The sequence below is a fragment of the Xenopus laevis genome, chromosome 1L (genome assembly GCF_017654675.1).
Source record: "Xenopus laevis strain J_2021 chromosome 1L, Xenopus_laevis_v10.1, whole genome shotgun sequence".
NCBI classification, from domain to species: Eukaryota; Metazoa; Chordata; class Amphibia; order Anura; family Pipidae; genus Xenopus; species Xenopus laevis.
In genome coordinates, this window is record NC_054371.1 from 11,360,758 (window position 1) to 11,375,541 (window position 14,784).

Here is a 14,784-nt window from a genome sequence, read left to right on the forward strand (position 1 = left end):
ATTAACGAATTTCGCACGAAATGGCGCCGTTTTTGACACCGGCGCCCGTTTTTGGCGAATTTTTCACGGGCGTTTTGCGAATTTATTCGCTGGCGGCGAAACGCGCGAATTTGCGCCTGGCGAATAAATTTGCCCATCACTAGTCTTAAATGCTGGTGACTCCTAAAAAATGCAGTGGGGTTGACAGGTCTCTGTAAGTCTGTAGGTCTTAATTTGCTATTTTCCAACCTAAAGGAAATCAAATGGAAACCTGAAAACTATTATATTCAGACTATTTTTACCATCCGTTATTTTTTTTTTACATTTTACTGTTTAATTATTTAATTTACTGTATCATTTTTAGACTGGACCCCTTAGTTCATAACAAGATTACAGACCCAAATCTGTAATTTTTCTTGCAACCTCACAGTTTGGGAAGCTTTAAGTTAGAGAGAAAGAGAGAGTGAGAGAGAGACTCTCCCAAATAATGCTTTAATTATCAATAGTCTAAAGAGAGTTAAAAATTGAAGCAAAGAAAAGGTTCTATTTGTATAGAAGAAAAGGAGTTTTTGAAATCAATAATGAAATTACATTAAAATAATAAAATGTTATTGACATAGCCTTTCAATAATTTTCATAAAGGTTTATAAATATTAGTTCACATCATTTTAATAACAAATGGATATTGCTATTTCTGGAGAGGAGAAGAATTTCATTGAAAAATTTGTTAAACTATCTGGTAAAAGAAAATTGAAATTCAAACATTCGAAAAAAAAAAAAAAAATGCATCGGAAATGTAAGGGGTGATTTATCAAAGTTCAAATTCAAATTTTTGCCACAATTGACATTTTTTTGGACAAAACTTTGTTATATTCTCTAAAACTCGAATGTTTGTTTTTTCATTAAGCACAAAAACTTGAGTGTAAAACTCAGGCAACTAAAAGATTGCAAGTTTCAAGCTTTTTCGAGCTTGTATGTAAACACAAATTCAAATTTGAGGTATTCAAGTTTTCTTTTACATTGTGAGTTTATTCGAAGTAGAAAAAAACTCTAAAAGCTCACAAATTCAGTTTTTGATCAATAAACCCATAAATGTTTCCACCAAAATAATGTTTTTATAAATGCTTGTAGTGGGAAAGATAGAAGAATTCAACCCAATTTTACCATTTATAAATTGGGGCAATAATGTGAAATATGGCAGAAATCTATTTATATAGATGATTATTATTGTTAACTAACTCTACTCATTATATTTAAAAAATATATTAAATCTGTCGTTTTGGAGCGAATTTGTGGCGTTTTGCTTTGCCGAAAAATTTGGAATTTCCCGTGAAATTCGCGAAACGGTGAAAAATTCACGAAACGGTCCTGGCGTCTCGTTTTTGACGCCATTTGTTTTTGATGCCTGCAAATTTTCACAGCGGTTCTGCGATTCCCCGGCGGTGAATCGCGGGAATTCTCCGCCGATTTGCACCTGGCGAATAAACTCACCCATCAATATACATCTGTGGTCAGAAGCAAATGGTTCAAGGTCAAAGTATATGCACAGTTAAAGGGTTTTTTATTCAGGATCGAGTTGCGTTTTCCATAAAAATTCTAGGTTTTGAGTTTATTTTTTTAGTTAAAAATTACATTTTTGGGTTAAAAAAAACTAGAATTTTTTTAGTTAAAAAAAAAAAAATACACCATCTAAAACCTGTCAAGGTCATGTAGGAGTCAATAGCAGATGTCTCTTGGACCATTCGAAGACCATTTCATGATGTTCAACTTTTTTTGGGTTGTTAACCTCGAATTCGCTGATTCAAGATTTTTCCATTCAAGTTCTTTCTTAAATTAGAAACCATTTGAGTTGTGAGTTCATTCGAGGTATAAAAAAACTCTAAAATTCGACCTTTGACTAAAAACCCCCTTAATTTTGATCCGATATGAGATCACTACACCTAAACCACTATCACTACATCAAACCCAGTGTATCAAGAGAAGACTTAGGGACAGATGTATCCAGGGTCGAATTTCGAGGGGTTAAATCCCTCGAAATCCAACTGGGGAATAGAATCGAATAGGCAATTCGGGCGAATTTACGCGCTGGCGAATAGTCAAATGGGCGAATATTCGCCAGGCGAATAGGCGCACGATCGAATATTCAATCGAAGGATTTTCATTCGCTCGAATGATCGATCGAATGCCTTTTTATTCGACCAAAAACTTAGAAAACAAGCCTATGGGACTTTCCCATAGGCTTTTAAAGCGATTTGGTAGGTTTTAGGTGGCGAAGTAGGCAGTCGAAGTATTTTTAAAAGAGACAGTACTTCGACTATCGAATGGGCGAATAGTCGCAGTGTTTTTGCGCTCGATCTATTCGAATCATACTACTCAGGTGAATTTACGCCAATTCGATAGTCAAGGAGCACAAGAAACGACTCGAAATTCGAGCTTTTTTCCTCTATTCATTCACCCGAGCTTGGTGAATGGGCCCCTTAGACACGGTCAAAAATGTAGATATTTAAATAAATCTTCATATATAAAATATTTCCTTAAAGCTTTTAGAAAATCAATGTCTCACAGCCCGGTTGTACTGGGTTTTCAGCAAAGAGTTAACCCAACCCTATGATTGGTGTTACTTTGCCATTTGGTTTTTAACCTCCTTAATCCCTTTTATGTGCCTATAAACCACATGGCTGGCTGTTTCTTTTGTTCCCCTTATTCCCAGATTTCTGACACAATTTAATATGCATATAAAACATGTGCAGCCTAAGCAGGCAACAGATTTGCTTTCCTAATCACTCCAACACCCATAAAGTACATCAAAGGCACGCCAGCAAATTGGTGCCCCACATTCCATTCCATGGCATCTGTCACTCCTAATGAAGGGATCCTGCCGGGGTTTATTCCTCCCAGACTAACAGATGTTTTCCAGTCTCTTTATTGCTGAATACAAAGTGTGAATACCTGGCATCTTTATCACATCTTCCAATTTAGAGGGATAATTGGATACATCTAAAAGAACATGCAACTTTGTCAAGATGTCCAGGGAGGCTCGACCCTTGATACATCTGCCCCTTAAACTTTACTTTAAAATTAGTGATGGGCGAATAGCGAATTTCCACTGGCGCCGATTCGCGAATTGCGCACGAAATTCGCAAAACGGCGCAAAATTCGCAAAACGGCGCCGCCGTCTCGTTTTTGACGCCGGCACCCGTTTTTGACGCCGGCGTCCGTTTTTCACCCATCAATATACATCTGTGGTCAGAAGCAAATGGTCCAAGGTCCAAGCATATGCACAGTTAAAGGGTTTTTTATTCATAAAAATTCTAGGTTTTGAGTTTATTTTTTTAGTCAAAAATCTAATTTTTGGGATAAAATATAAACTAGAATTTTTTTAGTTTAAAAAAATACACCATCTAAAACCTGTCAAGGTCCTGTAGGAGTCGATAGCAGATGTCTCTTGGACCATTTGAAGTCCGTTTCACGAATTTATTCGCTGGCTGCGAAACGCGCAAATTCGCCGCGAATTCGCGCCTGGCGAATAAATTCGCCCATCACTATTTAAAATCAAATATTTATCAAAAAAATAAAACGAGTTAAAAAATTAAAGTTAAACCTGCTTTCTTCGTATTGGATATATCTGACCAGGCCCACTTGATGAAGATTTCATTGAAATAATTTTGCTTTCAACATTTAAAATAGAATTTTGGGACAATGTTTGACCAAAAATGTCCAAACTGCCTAAAAAAGAAAGATCTTAAATTTAAATTCAATACGTCTCCTATTTTACAGCAATCTAAAAGTTTTTAGGGTGTGAACAGAGAGGTTGTTTTATTCTTTGAAGAAGTACAAATTACACATGAATGCCCCCCAGCTATTTCTAAACTCGTTAACTTTAGAAGCTCTAATGACAAACTGTCAGTTCAGTTATTGTAAAAAAAAAAAACATACGCAAATGGCAATTTATAAACCTTTAACATACCCCTGTTTCAAGATACTTAAAAAATTGTTTTTGGAAAGACAATTCCCTGTTTATAAAGCAACAGAAATTGTAATAAAATACTGAAACAATAACTGAGATTATATTTTAGAAATCTCCAAGAATTTTTTTTTGCTTGTGTTGCAGAAATAATTTGTTTTTGTTTGTTTTTAGGAATAATTTTTTTTTAAATATCATAGAAAATTTCATCAGTATTTTTTGTAGGGATGCGCAGCAGTTATAAGAGTTGCATTCAGCCAAATAGCATATCTGCATATTTAGCTGAATATCAAATTAAATTTAAAATGCAACTGCCACATATAATCCAAAAAGACATGCAGAAGACATCATCTTTCAAAAAAAATTGTTGCCCTTCGTCAAATGTTTTTAGGGTTCTAATTCCGTAAAGTTAAGTGCTATTTATCTATTCTAATCCTGTGATCGTTTTGGGAAATCAGATGAATCCTGATCTGTGTCCCTAATTCTTGATGAAATTAGAAAAATTTAAGAGATCAAATAAAAATGACACTATAGCTTCAAATTAGTGTTTTTTTAACAAATCAAGAGAATTTAAATGAGATCAAGCACTTATCCTTAATGGTAACCACTTACACTTCCTTTCAAATGTAACCAAATGTAATATATTATATATTATACGATGGACACAATCTAAAGTGCTTGCCAATAGGCACTTTAGTCTAAGCCTTCTGATCAGTTCCCTCACTGGCTGTTACTTCTCCACATTGGAAGAGGTTCTGCATTCTAAGAAGACAAAGTGATTTTACGAGCCAGATTTAAAAGGGCGGCTCCTGTTTTTTTACTCCTTCTAAGTTTCTAACTTATCAGTTTGTTTTATTTTAGCACTCAGGGATTTTACAAAGCCAAGATTTTATTATGCAAAAGTTATGTCAGTGTATTCAGTAGTAAAACGATCATTGAATATGACATTTATAAAGGAGCATTTAAGGTAGAACATTTATTTCCTGGCTTATTGCTTCTCCCATCAAGGTAATTGGTCTCACCCATAGGTTCCAAAAATATGGGCCCATGACAGCTTGAAAGTTCAAGATGAGGCCCAATTAGGATTGAGTAGTTATTTGCTGTAAGGATGCGCTTGAAATTATGCTAGGGTGTCAGTTACACCACAGTGTAGTCCTTGTTATGAGCTAAGGGGGCCCAGTCTGAAGGCCAGTTAGGGGGAGGTTTGGGGTGAGTGCTTATTTGTGCCCTGGGTACCCCTGTAACTATAGCAGGGTGACACCCTAATGTTTCTATATATCTGTAACCTTGTTATGAGCTAAGGGGGCCCAGTCTGAAGGTCAGTTAGGGGGAGATTTGGGATGAGTGCTTATTTGTGCCCTGGGTACCCCTGGAACTATAGCAGGGTGACTGTTACCCCAATGTTTCTATATATCTGTAACCTTGTTATGAGCTAAGGGGGCCCAGCCTGAAGGTCAGTTAGGGGGAGATTTGGGGTGAGAGTTTATTTGTGCACTGGGTACCCCTGGAACTATAGCAGGGTGACTGTTACCCCAATGTTTCTATATATCTGTAACCTTGTTATGAGCTAAGGGGGCCCAGTCTGAAGGCCAGTTAGGGGGAGATTTGGGGTGAGTGCTTATTTGTACCCTTGGTACCCCTGGAACTATAGCAGGGTGACACCCCAATGTTTCTTTATATCTGTAACCTTGTTATGAGCTAAGGGGGCCCAGTCTGAAGGCCAGTTAGGGGGAGATTTGGGGTGAGTTCTTATTTGTACCCTTGGTACCCCTGGAACTATAGCAGGATGACACCCCAATGTTTCTATATATCTGTAACCTTGTTATGAGCTAAGGGGGCCCAGTCTGAAGGTCAGTTAGGGGGAGATTTAGGGTGAGTGTTTGTTTGTGCCCTGGGTACCCCTGGAACTATAGTAGGGTGTTTTTGTGTAAGTAGAATGACCTGCATAACTCTTTTAGATGCATAATACCCTAATTGAGTAAACAGAATATTATTACAGGTATGGGACCTGTTATCCAGAATGCTTGGCACCTGGGATTTTCTGGGTAGCGGATCTTTCCGTAATTTTGGTTAGGGTGGTTCATACTCATTTAAAGAAAAACTAGAATTGTTCAAGATTTATTATACATCAAAGCTGGAAATAGCTTGAATCCGAAAATACTCCAGCTAAAACCTGTCAAGGTCATGTAGAAGTCAATGGCAGAGGACCCCTGAACCATTTGAAGGTGCTTGTAGCCTTCATGATCGTTTTTTTTTCAGTGGGTTTCACTCGAAAACTCAATTCAAGCGATTCAAGTTTTTTCCTGGGGAAAACTTGATAAATTCAAGTATTCAGGGTTTTCTCTCCTAATTCACTGATTCCAGTTTTTTACGTTCGAGTTTTTTTTCATAAATTAGCAAAAACATTTGAGTTGTGAGTTTATTCGAGGTATAAATAACCTCTCAAACTCCACAAACTCGACCTTTGATAAATAGCCCCCTAAATAAACCGAATAGACCGGTTTTGCCTCCAATAACAATTAATTATATCTCAGTTTGGCTCAAATACAAGGTAATGTTTTATTATTACAGAGAAAAAGGAAATCATTTTTTAAAATGTGGGTTATTTGGATAAAATGGAGTCTGTGGTAGACAGCCTTTCCGTAATTTGGAGGGGTTTCAGGATAACAGGTCCCATACCTTTATTGTAATTGGTATTTGTTACAACTCTTAGGGGCTGATTCACTAAGGGTCAAATATCGAGGGTTAATTAACCCTCGATATTCGACTAGGAATTAAAATCCTTCGACTTCGAATATCGAAGTCGAAGGATTTAGCGCAGATAGTGCGATCGAACGATCGAAGGATAATTCCTTCGATCGAACGATTAAATCCTTTGAATCGAACGATTCGAAGGATTTTAATCCAACGATCGAAGGAAAATCCTTCGATCAAAAAAAGTTAGCCAAGCCTATGGGGACCTTCCCCATAGGCTAACATTGACTTCGGTAGCTTTTAGATGGCGAACTAGGGGGTCGAAGTTTTATTTAAAGAGACAGTACTTCGACTATCGAATGGTCGAATAGTCGAACGATTTTTACTTCGAATCCTTCGATTCGAAGTCGTAGTTGTAGTCGAAGGTCGAAGTAGCCCATTCGATGGTCGAAGTAGCCCAAAAAAAACTTCAAAATTCGAAGTTTTTTACCTTCGAATCCTTCACTCGAAGTTAGTGAATCAGCCCCATAAACTCCACCCAAACCTTAGTGGGCCTTTAAGAAATATATTTCATTCTTTTTGATTGGGGGAAATGCTACCTTTCTGACTTGTGCTGGAATCCGTTTGTTCAGACCACAATCAAAGTCTTCCTATGTCCAAATGAAAACACTCGTTATGGACCAACCGCACCAATGGTGGCACTGCAATGGTTAAACACACAAGGGCAATGGTTATTTGAATTCAATCAGATCTTGCAAAGCCATATGGAAACAAATTCACTGATAAAGATGTTTACGTTCTAAGTTTATTTATGAGACTTATTTCCGCAAGGACAAACGCCGCCATTGTGCCCTTGTTCCCATAATTCTAGGATATATTGCATTAGGATTCCTAATCCCAGATACAAACACTCTTGTTTACTCTGACTTGAAATAACCGCTCACAATTACCAATGTGATTAAAGTAAGTGAGAACAGATGATGCATCGCTGGCCATGATTTTGCCTACACAAAACCATTTCATCGTACATATATTTTTACATAATAAGAATATATACCGCCATAATTAATTCTGTTTCATTGAAAGTTTGTCCCATGATCAAATGAACGAAAAGAAAACGGTTTATTGATACTGAAACTTCTCCGCTTATTTGTGTGAGGTCTCATGCAAACTGGTTCCAGCAGAGTTAATGACTGCAATAAGGTTTGAGCTTGATTAGTTGAGCCTTTAAGTAGGAATGTTTGAAAATACCATATTAGTGACCTAAACAGCTTCTCTTGCTTTGTGGCTGCAGAAGATACTCTGGGTAAGTCAACACACAAAGTTATTACTTTCTCGACAACTCGTTGACTGTGGAATGTCATAGGGCTGCCATGAAGGCTCACTGTGGCTTTTAGATTTTTATGTCACGGGAGGAGTATGTTGAAAGGAAACAAGGAAAGTTAAAATGTAATTTATGTTAAACTCACATTAAAAACAATGTCTATTCAGGGCATTCATTTAAAGCCCGTATGGCCGGCTCAAAACAAGAAATCCAATAAGCCTCTATTAGATTTTCTCCATGAGGTCAGTGTGATGGAATTCTGTGGATTACTAAAATAGACATCATTACTAGCAGGAATGTTTCATGAATTCAGAACAGAATCTCCCGTTTCTTGGTGCAGAAATGGAAAAATTATACTGCCTGCTAGAAGAGAGCGCCGACCAAAACGAACGAAAGTCGCCCATCTCATTCTTTGTTTCAGTACCCAAGAAGTTTTAGGTGAGGCATTAATTAGAAACTAGAGGAGAGGCATGAGAGATCCGAAAATGTTGACTTGATTACCAAAAACATAGATGGAAAGCATAATATCCTTCAACAAAATCAATTCCGCAGTAAGGTCTATGACAAATATAATTTAAAAACGTAGTTGGACAGCTTGCTCCTATGGGTTGGTAGTAGCTCTAGTGAGGCTCTTTGCCAAATGTGAATCAGTGTCCAGGTCATTTTTACCCACCAGGGTACAAGGAAGTCTGTCAAAGGAGGATGGCATTCATGGAACCTTTAGTTTGCTCAGCCTGGGGACAGAGAAGAGCAAAAGAAACTGGTAGCCCATGTGTTTAAAGGGATACTGTCATTTTTTTTCCAAAATGAATCAGTTAATAGTGCTGCTCCAGCAGAATTCTGCACTGAAATCCATTTCTCAAAAGAGCAAACAGATTTTTTTATATTCAATTTTGAAATCTGACATGGGGCTAGACATATTGTCAATTTCCCAGCTGCCCCAAGTCATGTGACTTGTGCTCTGATAAACTTCAATCACTCTTTACTGCTGTACTGCAAGTTGGAGTGATATCAACCCCCTCCCTTTTTCCTTCCAGCAGCCAAACAAAAGAACAAAGGGAAGGTAACCAGATAACAGCTCCCTAACACAAGATAACAGCTCCCTGGTAGATCTAAGAACAACACTCAATAGTAAAAACCCATGTCTCACTGAGACACATTCAGTTACATTGAGAAGGAGAAACAGCAGCCTGCCAGAAAGCATTTCTCTCCTAAAGTGCAGGCACAAGTCACATGACTGGGGGCAGCTGGGAAATTGACAAAATGTCTAGCCCCATGTCAGATTTCAAAATTGAATATAAAAAAATCTGTTTGCTCTTTTGAGAAATGGATTTCAGTGCAGAATTCTGCTGGAGCAGCACTATTAACTGATTCTGAAAAAAACATGTTTTCTGATGACAGTATCCCTTTAAGGTTTCATGGTGGGTTTCCATCACCTCAACCCGGCACTGAGATGCTCTATCAAGAATCTATTTCATGTCCATCACTGGCCTCACTGGAGGGAAATATTTGCTGCCTTTGGCATTCCATAATTATTGTTTTATACAGATGGATTGCTCCTTAAAGTCTGTTGTTCACAACTTGCTTCTCCAGTAAAACTACACCTTTGAAAATATTAGCCTACCTGTGCATGCTGAAGATATGTCATGCCTTACAGGGTAAATATATTCATAGATGGGACAGGTCTTTTACCGTCTTACTTGTTATTTGTCGACTCTCCAAATAATATTTCATTAGATCTTAATATATCCCAATTGATCTATTAGGCTATCTCCTGTGGAATTGCACAAATTAAGGTTTAGTTATTTTTTTAGAATTCTATGGGCGACATCTAGAAGCACATTTTTAGAACTTCTTTGTGGTTTCAAAGCCAATAAATATAATGCGTAAGATAAAAGAGAGGAGTTTTCTGCTCTCAAATGGCACGAGGGTTTGTATTTAATTAAGAACATGTTCGTTATGTGGGATTTCTGGAAAATACAGTTCAAGACAAAAAATAAACATTTCTTCCAAAAAACATGCAACTTCTAATACGTTCCATTAAGGACTTATGATCGGTATATAGATTAGGTTTCAGAGTCATTAAGAGAAATTGGGCTGCCGTTGTTCTTCAGGGGGCTAAGGATTTGGCTCTTGCCCTAGCGAGTGACATATGCATGCAATTAAAACGCTGTTTCATTTTGGTAACAACAAGGGGCAGATTTATCAAGGGTTTAATTTCGAAGTAGAAAAAACTTCGAAATTCGACCATCGAATAGAATCCTCCGACATTCGAATTCAAAGTCGGAGGATTTTATACATTGTATGATCGTATTCCGATCATAGTACGATCGTACAATCGTACTTCGATTTGAACGATTTTATGGTACGATCCCAAAAAATCATTCGACTTAAAAAAACTTAACAAAACACACAGAAGGTCCCCATAGGCTAAACAGCAATTTGGCAGGTTTAAGTTATCGAACTATTGAAGTCGAAGTTTTTTTAAAGAGACAGTACTTTGATTATCGAATGGTCGAATCGGAATAGTCAAACGATATTTACTTGGAATCGAAGTCCAAGTAAATTCGAAGTCGTAGTATCCTATTTGATGGTCGAAGTATCCAAAACATTACTTTGAATTTCGAATTTTTTTACTTCGAAAATTCCCTCGAATTCACTTCTACTCTCGATAAATCTGCCCCCATGTCGGTCAACTGATTTAGGTATAGAACTGACAATATTTTGTCGGTGGTCCCGAAAAGAGCATAAGTCACGAAATGAATTGTCACAATGAGATTGACACGGTGCTTCACACTAGTGATGGGCGAAGTAATTTCCACGTTTCACCACCAGCGAATAAATTCGTGATTCTCCCATCAAAATTGACATGAATTGACGCCGGCGTCAAAATTCGAGTATCACAAATTTTTCGCCATTTTGTGAATTTAGATGGAAATTTACGATTTTTTCAGCGAAACAAACCGGGAGAAATTTGCCCATCACTACTGCACACTTTTAACTTATTTTAATGAATATTCTAATGAAAATTCTGTTTATTTAAAAAGGTGCATGGTGTTATATTCTTGTATTTTTTGAACATTTTCAGCTTTATTCCATATTTGGGCTTTAATTGATTTTGTAATGATCGGCCTCGTTTCTGGAAAGCAACATGGTCGTCGGTCTAATTCACTTATTAGATGCATATGTGTATATTTATTTTTTTCTCCAAAGGAGGAAGAGTTCATTGATTGGTGGAGCAAGTTCTATGCTTCTATTGGGGAGAAAGAGAAATGTGGAACATACCTGGAGAAAGGATTTGATACCTTGCAGGTAAGCTTTCTTCTTGTTCATATTATGGGGGACCCTAAAAAAGACATTTTAAATGATGCTTAGCCTATTGCTGATTATAGAGGTTGTATTTATATATTTACTTTAGGTAAATGATCCACTATCCCTTCAGTTTTTAATAGGTAAACATATATAAAGGTATAGGATCAAAATGGACCTGGGGTTTTCCAGATAAGGAGTCTTTCTGTAATCTGGATCTCCATACTTTAAGGGGCCTATTTACTAACATTCAAATTTCTATTTTTTTCATAAATCAAATTTTTTCTCTAAAAATCTTTTTTTTTTAATTTCTCTAAAACCCTAAAAATTCAAGATTTATGAAGTGTAAAAACCACAAGAAAATCTAATACAAAACTTCAGCAAGTAAAAGCAGCCAAGGTCCTATAGAAGTCAAGAGAGCTGTGCTGATCCCACTGGACATTTTTCCTAGCCATTCAGAGTTTTCAAGGTTTTCGAAGTTTCATATATTTTTTTTTAATCATTCAGCATTTTTGCTTTTTATATTCGGATCTATGAATCATAGTTTTAAAATAACTCTCAAAGCACTATAATGAGAATAAAATGAAAACTCGACTTTATCGACTTTTTTCAGTGCAGATCACAATGTCAAGGAACAACTTCAGGGACGTCTGCCATTGACTTCTACATGACCTTGACAGGGTTGTGATGGAGTGTTTTCAGATCCGGGTTTTTAGCAGCTTTGGCATATAATAAATCTCTAATAATTTGAGTTTTTTCCCCCTAAAAACTTCAACTAGAAAAAAAAAATCGAGGTTTTATAAATGGGCCCCTAAATAAACCTAATAGGATTGTTTTGCCTTCAATAAGATTTAATTATATCTTAGTTGAGATCAAGTACAAGGCAGTGTTTTATTATTACAGCAAAAAAGAAAGATGTGAATTATTTGATTAATATGGACTCTATGGGAGATGGCATTTCTGTAATTTGGAGCTCTCTGCATAACAGGTTCCTGCATAACAGATTCTATACAGGTATGGAACCTGTTATCCAGAATGCTCGGGACCTTAGGTTTTTCCTGTTAACGGATCTTTCTGTAATTTGGATCTTCATACGTTAAGTCTAAAGAAAATCATATAAATATTAAATAAACCCAATAGGCTGGTTTTGCTTCCAATAAGGATTAATTATATCTTAGTTGGGATCGAGTACAAGCTACTGTTTTATAATTACGGAGAAAACAGATCCTATACCTTTAAATATTAAAGTCTTTCTCTATTCTTGGTTTTGTGAAGGGTTTACTGTTTGCTTGGCCATAACATTTCTTATAAACATAGGCTGAGGGTGAATTTTATATGTGGAGTGGTTAAGGTTTCTAATCATTGCTGAAATAGCTGATTTGGCCCTCCTATCATTCTGATTCTGTGGCATCTAAAAAAGTGTCACAGTCCCAGTCACTCTAAGGGGCAAATTCACTAAGATTCGTAGTTTCGCCAGCGCTCCACAAATTCACTAAAACCCGAAGTTGCGCACAGGGGTAGCGTAAGGTTGCGAAGTTGCGCTAGCGTTGATTCGCTAAGTGAAGCGAAGTTACGCTAGCGAAGGTTAATTTGCATACGGCGCCAAATTCAATGGAGGAATACGTATCAGCACTACAAATGCCTAGAAAACCTTCAAAACATCAAATAAAATTTTTTTTTTGCCCTACACATGTGCCCACTGTCTAGGTAAGTTGCCATGAGTTAGGAAATGTAGGGGGGAAGGAGGGGAGCCCCAAAAAATTTTTCGATCTTTTTCAGCCTATCACCCATAATGTAGAAAACACGCCAGCGTTTTTTGGGACTTAGAACTTAGAAAAAATTTTGACTTTTTTTGAAGCAATCCCTATCTACTCTATTGCGCTTCGCCTGGTCTGAGGTGGTGAAGGAAGTCTAGCGTAAAAGGTAGCGTTCGTACACTGCGCGCGTTCGTGAATTTGCGTAGTTACGTCCGTAGCGAAAATTCGCCAGGCGTAAGGGTGCTAAGTAACACTAGTGAATCTACGCCAGCGTTCGTTAGTGAATTTGCGCAGTAACGAAAATGCCAAACGCTAGCGAATTAACGCTAGCGTTCGGCGCTTCGGCGCTTAGTGAATTTGCCCCTAAGGCTTTCATTAAGGCTTGGCCTCCCCAAGCCTTAATGAAATGATGTCCAAGTCGAATTCCTCTTATGAGAAGACAGGAAGGGGTATGGATTCTGGGTATGTATTGGCTATTGATATACAGTAATGGAATTCTCCATTTGCAAGAACAAATCTCTGTATGTTTAGTCATAGCCTGTACAGAGAGATCTCATTAAACTGTTCAAATATAGTGATGGGCGAATTTGCGCCGTTTCGCTTTGCCGAAATTCGCGAAACGGCGAAAAATTCGCGAAACGTCTCGTTTTTCACGCCGGCGTCTCATTTTTGCCGCGAATTTTCGCGGGCGTTTTGCGAATTTATTCGCTGGCGGCGAATCGCGCAAATTCGCCGCGAATTCGCGCCTAGCGAATAAATTCGCCCATCACTATTCAAATATAGGTATTCCTATTCTAAGCACAATCCAGCAGGAACAGTCCACTGAATATACGTATAGCCTCTATAGACTAATACCATACCATGTCACTTTATGTACAGTATTCCCCTGTACTAAGCACACTTCAGCAGGATTAATATTTGCTTAAAGTAGTGCTTCCAGAATCCACTATAAATATATAAATGTGTCCATGCGAGGTTAGACGTTAAATATGGAAGTGTATGTGCAGCTCCTTTTTTTGGAGCCTTGCTAGGCTTAGTCCCCTGAGTCTTTAATAGCTCCACATTTATTCTGCAAAATGAAAGTGCATAAAAAAAGGAAAAGCTTAATTTATTTTTCACTCTTATTCCTCGACAGACCAATTTCTATGCAACTCTTAAACTTATATAGATCTGTCACCTCATCTAGACCCTCCAGTTCGTCAATCCTAAATGGCAAGGCCTGGAGTTTGATCTGTACTGAGAATAAATATGTGTGAAATAGGCAATCGTTACCTGCATGTGTGTCTGAAGATTTAAATAAATAAATAATAATAATAATATCATGAGATTTAGGGAGAGATCTGTATGGAGGAGCAAATCGGGAAATGCATTCAGAGTACATTAGAAAAAAACATGCAGATGTTTAATTTCACAATCATTTATTCTGCCATTAAGGTACAACTGTACAACTTGATCATTTCTTTATGGCTACTGCTTCAAAGGTCTTACTCGGGCAGTTCATTCTATTCTTTTTTGGCTTCCAAGCACAGGGAAATAATTAAAGGAGAAGGAAAGCTACGGAGGCATTTTATTGCCAATAGATTAGCTGCAATAGTGCAAGCTAGAATTCTATATTTATTCTGTAGAATGTTTTACCATAAAAAGCTCTAGGATGTTTAGGATAGGAGCTGCAGTATTAATGTGGTGTGACATCACTTCCTGCCTGAGTCTCTCCCTGCTCTGGGCTCAGATTACAGTAGAGAAGGGAGGGGGGTGGG

General features: G+C 37.5%; 1 protein-coding gene across 8 annotated transcripts in view; it reads left to right on the forward strand.

Moving 5' to 3' along the window:
• The window catches only part of LOC108697270 (dysferlin), a 179,708-nt gene that overhangs the window by 122,716 nt on the left and 42,208 nt on the right, over nucleotides 1-14,784 (forward strand). For 6 of the 8 annotated variants that reach the window (XM_041586971.1, XM_041586976.1, XM_041586949.1 and 3 more), the window contains one exon: nucleotides 11,175-11,273. In XM_041586971.1, coding sequence (XP_041442905.1) covers nucleotides 11,175-11,273 — 99 coding nt within the window. Of the gene's footprint in view, nucleotides 1-7,931; nucleotides 7,944-11,174; nucleotides 11,274-14,784 lie in introns of all 8 variants that reach the window. The other 2 variants (XM_041586944.1, XM_041586953.1) reach the window with 1 other exon arrangement.